The 13,270-nt window shown below is 42.7% G+C and overlaps 2 protein-coding genes across 2 annotated transcripts; both read right to left on the reverse strand.

The window, feature by feature from the left end:
• Positions 1–205: 205 nt before the first annotated feature.
• On the reverse strand, positions 206–5,416 carry LOC100541044 (lymphocyte antigen 6E-like). Its single transcript, XM_003205322.4, has 3 exons — positions 5,272–5,416; positions 1,632–1,751; positions 206–860 (listed from the first exon to the last, which is right to left on the reverse strand). Exons 1-3 carry the CDS (start codon positions 5,321–5,323, stop codon positions 652–654), a joined length of 381 nt encoding a protein of 126 aa, XP_003205370.1. The 5' UTR covers positions 5,324–5,416; the 3' UTR covers positions 206–651.
• A 3,593-nt stretch (positions 5,417–9,009) lies between these two features.
• LOC100541197 (lymphocyte antigen 6E-like) lies at positions 9,010–13,009 on the reverse strand. The gene is made up of 3 exons (XM_003205323.3): positions 12,893–13,009; positions 9,991–10,110; positions 9,010–9,489 (listed from the first exon to the last, which is right to left on the reverse strand). The coding sequence occupies exons 1-3, from the start codon at positions 12,942–12,944 to the stop codon at positions 9,281–9,283; spliced, it is 381 nt and encodes a 126-aa protein (XP_003205371.2). The 5' UTR covers positions 12,945–13,009; the 3' UTR covers positions 9,010–9,280.
• Positions 13,010–13,270: the final 261 nt, after the last annotated feature.

A 13,270-nucleotide genomic window follows, 5' to 3' on the forward strand; every position in this document is an offset into this window, starting at 1 on the left:
AAGAAAGAAAGAAAGAAAGAAGGAAAGAAAACAACACATTGGAGGAAAACCTTAGAAGAGGCTTCCCAAAGTGAATGCAAAGTGAATGGAATATACTTCAGTGTTATTTCCGTTCAACTTGCAGAGTAACACTTCCACTTTTGTTGCTGGTAACGTGGATGCACCCAGCCGCTGCACCCTATGTGCCATACCACACACTCACACAACAGACTAAAATAATACTTTATTGTGCCCAGATTCTGTTTAACAAATCTAATATCAAACGGGAGAAAATGGTATAAAGGGAAAAATGGCACAGGAGAATGGTAGGGCCAAAATGAAGGGGAAAAATGCATGGAGTTACAAAGTTGAGTAGTAGGAGAGATGATGCCTGTATGGTACTCTGTGTATGGTACTCTGTGTATGGTACAGAGCATACATGGTGTTCCAAACACCATTCTGAGGTAGGGTCATGCCCTTGTGCATGGCTGTCAGAGCATGAAAAAGTATTAGTAAATTAGTATTAGTATTGAGTAAAAATATTTACTGATGGGATGTGACACACCAGGTTGAAGAGACAGGATGGCATTCACCCTAGCAGAAACTTCTGTACAGATGAGATACTGAACTCTTGCAGTGCAAGGCCGCATAGCTCCTTTCCCCCCATCCCATTTAGAGCCCCAGGCGGAGGATGCAGGCAAGACTGGCCAAGACACCCACAGCTATCATGGTGTAACTGGTTTTCACACTGCTGGCCCCACTGATGTTGCACAAGGAAGTCTGGCAGCAGTTAGTGGCAACACCTGCAATCCCTATATTCAGGTCAATTGTTGGGCAAAATGCAGCACATCGCTTGGTAATACTTTGCTGACGGTCATCACCTGAAGTGGGAGAGAGAGAACAAGGGGAAAAGTCAGATTTTTTTAATAAATGATAAATTGTCTGCACAATATGCAGTGGGGAATATATTGTTCTATACTGAATGCTGATGGTTTTCCCTTGGGCTTTGGCACGCTGCATCATTATTTGTTTATATATGGAGACCATCCCTTGACTTTAAGGCTCCTGTGCCATGTTCAGGCCTAGCTGAATGGAACCTGAAGCATGAATTCAGAGATCTAATGCATTTGTTTAGTGCAAGATGGCCACATTTCTGGAGATGTTCAAAGCCAGGTTGGATAGGGCCCAGGTCTAGTGCCTGATTTAGCAGTTGGCAAATGTGTCTATGGCAGGGTGTTGGAACTAGATGATCTTTGAGGTCCCTTCCAACCCAAGCCATTCTATGATCCTCTGTGGTTCCACGATTCTATGAAGATGTCATCATCATTTTGCCTTGGCTGTCCCTTCCACAGCACCTGGTCTTTTCTAGTTCCAACACTCTGTCAATATATCTTTAAGCCTATAGATTAGACAAGGTTGTTGTGCAGAGAAATCTTCACTTTTCCATTGTTTCCCTCTCCTGGGTGTGTTTTACAAGCGTTGTTATGATATATTGTGACAGAAATGAATTAGCTGAGTTCACACCCGAAGTAATATTTGATGTCTTTGTGACATGATCCTTCTAATTCTTCTGTCACATCTCCTGGTGGGAGGGCACCTGTAGTCAGCCTAATCTTTTGTCAAGAGAGCCCTAGGAAAAGCTTCACACTCACCGAATCCCTTAGTAGAATATGTTGTTAGACAGTACTTCTCATGGTCAGCACACGTGGTTGTACTGAGACACTGTATGTTGGAAGTTGCATCTTTGCATGAGAAACATGTCAAGGAGAAAGCTGCAAAAGAAGTGCACAACATCCATCACTCATCTCTAGAAATATTTGTAGGAACACTACAAAACTGGTGTCGCTAGTCCAGACTGAATATCTGTCAGCAGCCACAGGCAGGCATCCAGATTTGGACCAAAATTGCTCTTTGGGACCAAAATTGCTTTAAGTTCAAATTCTTGTGGTTTGCTTATTTAGTAATCTTCTAGGAACATCCCTTCTGGATACTTGAGTCTCACTTGAATCCATTTAAACTTCTTGCATCACAAATGTTTGTTGGAAAGAGTTTCTCAGTCTACTACTACTATAAGCATGTGGCTTTTGTGGACTCTTTCTAACCCAATTTCTAACACCTCTCCCCATCTCCATTTTCTGGCCAATAGTTGTTTTATGAAAAGAAACCAGCTGATTCCTGTCCACTCTCTTTCGTATCCCTGTCAAGTTATCTGAAAAGTCCTGGCCTATACATCCTTTCTCAGAACAGACAGGTGGACCAACATTGAGTTCTTTTAAAAATCTTGAATCCTAAAAGGAAGAGAAATTTGATATTTGTTATACTGAGTGTGACTTTTTTCCTGCATGTTCCCACAACCTATCTCAAATAAGAGACAAGCCATGTAGCTCTCCACCTCGGTATTTGGTGGGAAGAGGAATGCATGCATCTGATGAATTCATTCTTGGAACTTTCCTGCACTGGGAAGCAATCCTGGCTCTGTGGATGACATGGCTCAGCAAACCAGCTCCTCAGCAGCAGCACATTCCTTTTTATAGCCATCCAAGGGTAAAGACTCACTATTACTACAAATTTGGTACATCTGTAACACTGTGCATCTGCAATGTGCTGTGCTAATAGGAATGAATGAAAACAGCTTGTGCTCAAGTAAGCTAAAGCAGTCATTCATGGCAAAGAGATCCTTAGGGAAGGTTTCTTTGCATGATAACAGGAATTTCCTGCTCATCTGTTTATCTGGAGCAAACACTCCTGCAGTAATGCCACCCAAAGGGGATTAGTCTCATTCTTCTCATTCTCAGGCTATCCCTGTCTGTGACCAGTTAATATCCATCTTATTCTTGTGCCAGCAATCTCTCTTAGCTTTGTTTCCCTGCTCTTCTTTTGCTCCATCCTTCTTCTCTCTTGCCCAAGGTCCTTTGCCCTTCTTGGTACCATTGCCAGAAATGTCCTAACTGCATTTCTGCCCTTGTTTGACCCAAATAGGAGTCAAATAAGTCTGTCTGACCCAAACAGAATCTCCACTCCCTACCATTAACCCAAGTGACCGGAGCATGCACTATATCTCATAGGAAACCACAAAAATGAATTTTAGGGAAGAAGAATTTATCTGTCTCTGTCTCTGTGGAAGCTCCTTCCTCACTACACTGCAGCTAACAACCCATTTTCCCTTCCCATAGCTACTCAGCACCGACCTTCACTTTCCTCTTGTGGCCTCTAGTCCTCGCATATTCTACCTCCTTCTTTTATCTCTTGATGATGAACACCTAGCAGAGGACGCAAAATCTGGGTGGCTGGGCAGTGTCTCAGATACCATCTCTCTCCTTTCCCAAGCTCAAAACTTGTGTTGCCTTGCTCACTTCTCTTGTGCAACCTGCAACCAGGCACATATCTACTCCACCCCACTGGAAATCACCCTTTCCACCTTGATAGCCATACACTAGAGCAGAGTCCTCAGTCTGGGTTTTCTAGACGTTATACATTTTGTGCTTTAATCACAATAACGAGAAACTTTCTGGATCTATGCAGGAAACTGTGGAGCTTGTTGGATGCCCAAGTCCTGTTTCATCCCAGCTTGCCAATGCTAGTAATTTAAGAGTCCTGTTGCCATGGGAGGGAGAAAGCAAGCGATTTTGCCAACTGCACTTTTGTAAGGTTTCTCTCCCACTAAGCATTTACTGATTTTTGGGTGGCCCTGTGTGGAATGAGGAGTTGGGCTTGATGTTCCCTATGGGTCCCTTCCAACTCAGGATATTCTATGATTCTATGATTCTACTAAAGATGACTCTGGAAGCATGTGGGTGCCTTGAAGGTATCCTTCCTGCATCTAGCAAGAACAATCTCTGCTCTAAATGAAATGGAGTATTCTACAGTGAAGATTTTCATGTGAATAATTTGAGCCACACGGATAAACAGTTAACATTTGTAAGGCATTAGAAAGTACAGGTTCTGGCAGATGCAGAATTTGCACTGTTAAAATCATTCAGGTTCGAGATTAATTGTAACAGCTACCAGCCTTCTGGCTAGATTGCACAGCAAAGTGGTGCTGCCTATGTTTTAATTTTCATTGACTCCTTTAGTGAGTTTGCTGTCTCATTATGTGATTTTTTAAAAAATGTGATTATAGTTGATAAGCTGCAGGAAGGGATTGGCTTTATTGCCCTTGAGTTTCTCAATCCCATTGAGTACATGCCAAGTTTAAAGCCTATGAAGTCCCATAGTATAAACATTTATAGCTTCAAATTAATTATGAATCTTAGTGCTCTGCTAGGTGGGGACTAAAATTGATGGTAATTTGCAGTTATTCTCTAGCTCTACATCTGAGTCAGAGAAAGATTAGGTTTATTCTAGGTTTAGAATAGGGCAAAATCCATCTGAGCTGAGGAAATCAAATATTTACCCTGAAGTAGTCAGAGGGATGTTCAGATTAAAAAGAAAAAGTTATCAGAATGAGGATGGGACCCTGTGGCTCCATCCCAAACCTGGGATCAGCATTGACAGAGGAGCTGCAGGAAAGAGATGGGAGACAGAACTGCATCTTCTTGCAGCACAAACACCTCTATCAAATTAGGTGATTAAGGTTTGCAATTTCAACCAATAAATAAGCAAGAAAAAAAAAGTCAGGCTATATTTTCTTATAGGTCAAATTTGCAGCCTTGTTGGAGATATTTAAAGTCAGGATCGAGAGGGCTCTGAGCACTCTGATAGAGCTGTAAGTGTCCCCGTTCATTGCAGGGGAACTGGACTAGATGACTTTTAAAGGTCCCTTTCAACTCAAACGATTCTATGATTCAATGATTCCATGTTGCCAATGATTCTATATTACCCTTCCAGTTCTGTATAATCCTCAGCTAAGTCCCCTTCTCATGGAGCTCCACCAAGACTCATGGCTCTCAGATCCCTACACAGAGCCACTCCAAATGCTGGAGTGGGTTGGAAGGGTTGGGTGAGAGAGCATCTCAACCCCCACTTCAGCTCCTCAGCATTATTTCAGCCTGGATCAGGCTCTAACAACCCAATCTAGCCATATATGTCCCTGTTCATTGCAGGGGAGTTGGACTAGATTACCTTTAAAGATCCCTTCCAACTCAAATGGTTCTATGGTTCTGCGACTTCTCCTGGTAGGAAAGCAGCAGCCCACAGAAAGGATCGGCTGTTCTTATTCTGAGGAATGGAATGGAGCATAATGAGCTTCAGCATTACCGTTTGTGCTGCAAAATCCTTTCCTCAGCCTGCAATGTCAAAGACTTGCCCCAGCTCTGGCCTTTTGCTCGCACAAAACAACCCTTGGCGACTCACCGCTCTCCGTGCACAGGGCAATGACAAGTACGACAAGAAGAGAAGCCTTCATCCTTTATAGTTCTCGCAGCCTCCAAAATAAGCAGTGAGCACGCGGGGCAGTTTTTATACCTCTGCAGTGTGCTAGGCTATGCTAGGATAATAACTATGGTGTTGCAGTGTGTCAGATGATGAGTGATTGAGAGTAACGTGTCAGTGCTTGTATGGGGAAATATGCTTTGTTGGAAATCTAAACAAGCGTATATTCTCCCCCCTCCCCCCCACAATTCTTTTCTGAGTTATTTCACAATGTGGCTTACTCATCTGGTACTAAGTATGCAACAGTTTCTAATTCTGGATAAGTGGAGGAAAAGCAACACACGAAAACAAAACAGAGTCCACGTGAGAAGAGAGCGCTCGCCTTTCCAGGCTCTGAGCAAAGGCTGCATCCTCCAGGATCCCATCCTCACACACTGTTAGTGCATATGGAAATCGATTGAATTTGAAATTGAAATTGGGATGGAAACGTCTTCAAAATGTCTCCCAGGATTCTCAGTACAGCTAGATCACAAGAGCAATCTCCTTCCACTGCATTTCATAGGGGACCAGATATAATTTTCTTGAGTCTTTTCAATACTGCAGTTCAAAATCCTAAATGTTTCTGTTCAAAAAAGTGGATATTTTATATGAGGGAAGATATTCTCTTATTGGAAAATAAATTCCACTAGGCAACGAAAATGACCACCTAAATTAGAAAATAAAAATATCATCCACCCCCATCACATTGAGCAAGCTGTGAATTTTCTCACAAATTGCAAAGAAACAAATGTCAGGGAGAAAAAAAAACAACAACAGACAAAACATTGAAAACACGGAGAGTGAGGGGCTGCCTGATCAATGTTCTCAGCTCATTAAGTCTTCAGAAAAAAAGAATGATAGCCAACCAGTATTATTCTAAACACCTGACAGAAATACTCCTTTGGGTTTCCATACGGTGCTCTTTATTTCTCCATTTTTACCATATTTCAACCTCTCTCCCTGTACAAAATCAGATCATTCTTCATTTTCTTCTCATCTCTATTGCCTTTTCCTCCCACTTTTGTCTTTCTGCCATCTATCCATTGGGATGGAGGCACAGTCCCAAAAATGATCCAGCTGGGTCCCTTGCACGTGACACTCAGAGCAACCTGTGTGCCCCAGGCTTCTGTCAGGGACTCTGCCCCTTGCTGTTCTCCATCTGTTGTATTTCTTTTTTTCTTGGTCTCAAAATTGCTTAGATTTCCACCTCCCACTACATAGTTGAGCTTCCAGTAGGACCCACCTCCAATCATTATCTCATTGGAAAGGCATGCCCAGTTCTTCAAGTGTTGTAAGTCTTTCCAGTGTCTCGTAAACTGAATGTAGAAATATTGCTAGTATGGAAACTTACATGACTAAGGTGAGGAAATTTCTGCTTTCTCAATCGGTAGGGAATGAAACTCAGCTGGAACAGAGGCAGCAATTAACCAAGAAAGCTCAAAGGAGCGGTGTTGTTTGACTGTGGAAAGCCAATGCCTTCGTAATGTTGTACCAGGCAGGAGGAAAATAGAAGCTTGCACCCTCCATACCAGGGACTGCAGCCCTCATTTCCTTGAAATAGTTTGTTATCTCCAATCCAGAAGAGATTTCATGCGTTTTTATTGGCAAATCAACTTTTACTGTAGACTGTTCAAGGTAACAGCAGAGAAGGGTGCTCCAGCCACCAGGCAATGTCATTCTGCAGCCTGTACCTTGCACTGCAGAGGCAGCCCACATTCAGTTTTATTTCAGCCAGCAGCATCCATTAACAGGTACAGAAATAGCAGATCTGCCAGGCACTTTTTTTTTCTTCCCTTCCTTGTAGTTTCATCTAAGCAAAAACCAAAATATGTCTTGTCTCCTGCAAGCTGCTGAGATCTGGAGATGGAGAGAATGTATTTTTTAAAGGAGGTATTGCAGGGTTTTTGTATGCTCCTGCAACTGGCTCCATGTGTGTCTCTGATGTTAATGCTATCTTCAACTCTTATCAATACCAGGTGAAATAGATTGAAAAGAATCCAAGCGGATAGAAAGAGGTCACCAGATGGACCCAGGCAAAAGAGAAGAGAATATTACAGCTTACAAGTGTTTAGATGTTATGAAATTCCAGAACATTTTGAAAAGAGAAACAAGGGATTTAAATGAGAGTGAGGGGGATGTGTGTTTTGCTTGTCATGTTTTACTCATCTTGTTCTAAACCGAGTTGAGGTCACCACAGGAGATGGATGAATAATTTCTTTATTTTGGTGAAAACATGTATTTTTTCATGAAATGAAAGCTGAATTTTAAAGTTAATCATGGTGCCTAATTCAAATGTTGTTTATAGATTTTGCAGTTGGCCCAAAGCCTTAAGAATAATTTCAGAAATTAATGTGGTTAGTATACAGGAAAAGTGATGATGAAAGCGATTAAAGAGAAGCGCAAAAGCCAAGTTTCTGTTTCTCCTTCCAAAAAGAAAAGCCACAACACTTCAGCTGTCCCATCTCATATTTCAAGGAATGCCAGGACACCCTCGTCGCCCAGAAAATAAATCTTTACAGAGTGACTAAGCCTTTCATAGCCTTCAGCCAGCACTGTGGTTTCTCACTGTGGTGTGGAAGTTCATGCCCTTTGCACTTTGCCTCGAGCACTGATGGAGCAGAACTCCCTAACCCAGCTGGGCTGCAAACAGGAGTTTTTTCCAGGCGTTACTTTTACTTAAGCTCTCCTAAAATGTAGCTCCTGTATGGTGTTCCACCAGGAATTATGCACCCTCTTGCTCCAGGAATGCAGGTCCTTTGACCATCTCCGTTATCTTAGAGCTCTGCTCTCCAAGAGCTCTTCTAGGATCTCCATCTCTCCCATTCCCAAGCCTCAAAATACAACAGCGAAAGAGATCACTCCATCTGATCAGGCATTGCCACCTCTCCAAGCTCTTTCTGCCCAATTCCCATCCCTGTTGGCGTGAGCAATCATTTAGAATCATAGAATCATGAAGGTTGGACAAGACCTCTAGGATCATCAAGTCCAATCTTCAACCCATTCCCACCATGTTCCACTATACCATGTCCCTCAGTGCCACATCTCCATGTTTCTGGAAAACTCCCTGGGGTGGTGACTCCAGTATTTCCCTGGGCAACCTGTGCCAATATCTCACCATGCTTTCAGAGGAGAAATTTTTCCTGAACTACCCAACCAACATCTTCTCCAAGCTGGCACAGAGGCCACCTCTCAATGAGGAGAACTCTAACAGTACTGTCCTTATCTTGAACATCCCCAGCATCTTGAGAACGCACTTTGACCCATTTTAAGAGGTTAAATCATCCACATTGCAGCGATCACATGAAGACTTGTTAGCACTGCCAAGAGTGCAACTTGCCAAGCTCCCACTCCCATGTGCTTGTAGTCACAAAACAGTTCTCTCTGCCACTACAAGTGCCAGCTTGCAGTGGGAACAACACAAATGGCTTTGACCTTTCCGCATTGACGCCTTCATTCATCAGCTCTGAGTGATCAGGCAGAACATGTGGCTTTATGGAGTATCTTTCTTGAGCTGCTGGATGCAATTGAGTCAATGGAGAAAGGCAGCCAAGAGAGTACTCCCAGACACTAAAAAAATAAAAGGAATTTGATGTGATGTAGAGATTCAAGCTGCAGCACTTTCTGGCAGAACTGTTTTCTCAGGCTGAGCTTAGTGTGGATATATCAAACACGCTCTAGAATAACATAAAACTTTATTTTGTCTGACGGTTGTCACATATGTGCAATCAAAATAGCTTTCTCAGGGAAAATTAGTACAAAATAATCAGGGGAAAAAAAATAGGAGCTATACTGCCATGCCAGTTTGTGGGTCAGATCTGAAAAAGAAGTGTTGGAAAAAAAAGCAGAATAGCATAGACCTTGATGGAGACATTTGACAAAAGATGTTATTTAATCTATTTGGCAAGAGCATGTGTCCTTGGGTCATCACATCTTCTCCCACCCTCAACCCTCATCACAATCCTGCCCTAATGACGCAGATCAAACTGGCTACTGTTCCCAGGAACATCACAGCATAGCTCAATTTTACACTGTTGGCACCACTGAAATTGCACAGGGAGGTCTTGCAGCACTTGGTGGAAATGGCCACCACGCCAAAGTCTGTGTTGGTCTCAGGACAGTCTGCAGAACATTTCTTGGTTATGCGATATCCCATGTCTTTGCCTGGATGAAAAGACAAGAAAGAAGAGTTGTGAAGTAAGATTCCCCTGCAAGTCCTCACCAGAGGAAAATGGGAGGAGTACAATGCTCTGCATTTAACTTGCAGTGCAGGAATAACAGAGATCAGCAGATTTGATGCGTACTGGGTGAGAGTTCACACAACTTGGCTCAAGTGCACAACGCTAGAAAGTCCTTGATAGAAATCCATGCCATGCTTCATGCAGGACAGCAAAAAATCACTGCCAACGCATATTTAATCTCTAAAACTACATTCCTAACGACTAACCCCTTTCTGTCCTATGTCACAAGCATGGGTATGAGCTTCCAGATCAAGCCACGAGGTCTGCTCATGAGAATATCTGTGTTCCACCTTATATGATGTGATCCTCAAGCCCTTGTGATCAACTCTTTCCAACAAGAGCAGCTACTGCCCTGAAGAAATTATTGCCCATCGTTGTCCTTGGAGACAAAAAACATAATTCTTGAGGTGTTATTAGTACTCACCAAACCCAGCAGCACTGTATGTGGTTGTACAGTATTTCTCATGGTCTTCACACTTGTAGGTTTTAAGACAGTTCCAGTTGGAGTGCTCATTTTCGCATGTGTAGCAAAACAAGGAGGAAGCTGGAAAGAGTATACATGACACACATCAGTGGCTTTAGCAATGCCCTCCTGGGAAGAAAGTGTCAAAAGCCATGTCCCTTTTTGGAAAATAAAAAGTACATGTTACAAATGAGTCTTCATGGCAAGTGAAATAAGAGGTTGGTTTTGATTAATGAAGCTGAAAAGGCAAGCAAAAGAAGAAAACAAGTTTTCTCTCTTTACTTTAGATTTTTGGTGATTAAATCTGAAAACACATTTTTCAGGTTCAGCAGTGCTCTCCTGTGACTTTTCCTCCAGACTAAGCTCCATCTCTCCCATGTTTTATGCTGGCCTGGTTGGCAGCCAATCTGCAGAAGCAGAACTTGGTATAGTTTAGCATAGCACAGTTTGGGCAAGGAGAGGATAAGCTGGTGCCATTCTCAGCTGAGAGTTTAGGATTTTTTTTAGTATTTTCAGAGTGCATCTGCAAAACATTGTACAGGCACGAATTAATTAAAGCCTATGATACCTCTGTGAGCTAAATTACTAAGCAGAGTCACGTTAAAGGGAGTTCCCTGGGAGAGGTTGCTCTGAACAATGGAGCGATTATTCCCACCATTGCCTCGAACAACATGTCCTCGGTGACATTATAAGCAGGTCTCAGCAAGGGCTATTACAAAGATAGGAGGTGGAAGGATATCTATTTCTGAACAAAACTGTTGTAAATTGATTCAGATTTCCAAGTTTGACACCTGGCCAAGCAAGAAACACAGGTGTGTTCCCTGGAGGTTGGTTCACAATTGCTGGGAGTGGAAAAATGGTTCCCATCCTGTTCAGAGTCCCATGACAGTGTCCTTACTTTTCTGGTCAGAGGTGAAGGAGGCAGTCAAGCAGATATCAAAGACAGCCTGCTCCATTGCCACCAATGGTTAGAATTATAGAATCATAGAAAAGTTGGAAAAGGCTACTAAGATCATCAAGTCCAACCATTAACCCATCCCCACCATATCTGCTAAACCATGCCACTCAGTCCCACATCTCCTCTTTTCTTGAACACCTCCAGGGATGGTGACCACAAGAACCTGCACAGCAAAAACCCCAGTGATTGAGGGTTCCTGATCAAAGGTGATAAACTGTCAACCCAGAGAGGGTTTTCATTTAGATCAAAATTTCCTTACTTCAGCTCTTTTTGGCTTTTTCAAGTTCTTATTTCTGCACACAGCAGCTCCTTTCAATTGATTTTGAACCTGTTTTTTTAATCTCCTTCCACTATTCTCTGAAGCCCAGTTGATTCAAACACATCCCTAAATTTGAACCTGCCCGTAACATTTGGTTAGACAACTCCAGAAGCAGCTATAAAAGAGAATATAAAGCCATTTTATGCCCAAACTCCCCCAGGTCAGAGAAGAAAAAGCTACTTTCTTTGCTGCACAAAGCTCAAGTGCCTTGCATACAGATCTGGAGCTTGGAACCTCACCAAACAACCGATCACCTTGTTCTGAAACCTTTCCAGATGGTCTTTCAACTTCCTTTTGAATTGACACATCAACACTCATTTCTTCTCTATCACTTGGATGAAGCCCCATCCCACCTTTCTCTCTGAAGGTCCCCTGACTCAGGCTGTGGATTGATATCCTTTGCATACCATGCAATAGCAATTCCAGACTTGCTATCTGACCAATATGTTACCAGATTTTTCAGTCCTTGTAGTCCTCCTTGATCTGTTCCTCTGATAAATCACACATAGCTATTTGAAAACAGTTCCTTCAGAGCTGAGATTCCAACACATGTGCAAAAGCAACTGAAATGCACTCGTGCTCTCTTTCACTAATGTAAGACAGGAAACCACTTAAAACACTGTAGTTGTTGTGAAGTCTTGCCTATGTTTGGCCTCCACCCTCCATTAGCTCTTGTTTTGCAAATGCAGCCAGAAATAGCCTTAGCAGTGCAAAAAGGCTTGCAGTACTCCTTGGGATTACAAACATGCAGGGAGAGCAACTGCTGTTGTTGGTTTTTTGTTTTTTTTTTTTTTATTATTTGGTTATCTCCAGACAGTTATCAAGTCATATCTGCATCTCCTTTTGAAAGAGGCCAAGCACAACTTATTGTGGATCCCATTACAAATACACTCACTGTGAGGCACTTAAGAAAGCTCATCAAAGCTGTGAACAAAGAGCTCTTGGGTTTTCAAATATCTGCCAGCAACCCAGTTTCTTAATTGCAGTGCCACTGTGGGAAATAAAGCGAAACACTGGCAGAAGATGAAGCCTCAACATTAGCCCAGCTATCTTTATCAGCAACTCCAGCAGTTTCATTCAGGAACAAAAAGAAAACTGAAGGCAAAACCGTGAGCCCAGCTTAATTCATAGAATCATAGAATATTTTGAGTTGGAAGGGGCCCACAAGGATCATTGAGTCCAACTTCTGGCTCCGCATAGGACCACCCAAAGATCAAACCCTATGTCTGACAGCATTGTCCAAAAGAATTCTGACAGGCTTGATGGTCCTCAGCTCTTAGCATTTTTCAGTTCATGTATGTATCTTCAGATGCTCAGAGCACAGTACTCAAGAGTGAGAGAAACACAAGTGGTGAGCTCATCTTCTGTGAGGTATGAGCACCTTGTAGAGCTCAAGCAGAGCCTAAGACTCAACCTCACTAAATATTGTTTGAAGTAAGGAAGACCAAAGAAAAAAAGTGCACTACCAAGACTTCAGAAATTGCAGCAAAAGCAGTCAAATCCTCTTGTTCTTGTATTATCTCTAACTTCTCTTCTGGCATTTCCATCCTCTCCACCTGGCTGCCCCAGCCTCTGTACCACCTTACCTTGCTCGGCACACAGGACTGCCACCAGCAGGGCAACAAGAAAAGCCTTCATGATTGTTGTACCCTCAGAGCCCGCACAGTGTGGGATGATGCACCATCGAAAGGTTTTATACTGGGACTGTGTTTGCTTCGACTTCATCTGATTGCATCAATTTGAAGTTTTGGGGAGTGACAGCCCATAATGTGGAATCAGCGCTGGGTGTGTTTGTGCGTAGGAAATAACCCATCACGCACAGCAATTTCTTCTACCTCTCACTCAGATCCAATCTGTTATTCCAACATCTGCAGGGCTAATTGGAGGAACAATTTATGATTCAGACATGGGAGTCCCTTCTTACTCTGTAGGGTTGAGCCACAAAACTTAGAGCAAGGCTGAGG

Source organism: Meleagris gallopavo, chromosome 3 (assembly GCF_000146605.3).
Source record: "Meleagris gallopavo isolate NT-WF06-2002-E0010 breed Aviagen turkey brand Nicholas breeding stock chromosome 3, Turkey_5.1, whole genome shotgun sequence".
Classification (NCBI taxonomy): domain Eukaryota; kingdom Metazoa; phylum Chordata; class Aves; order Galliformes; family Phasianidae; genus Meleagris; species Meleagris gallopavo.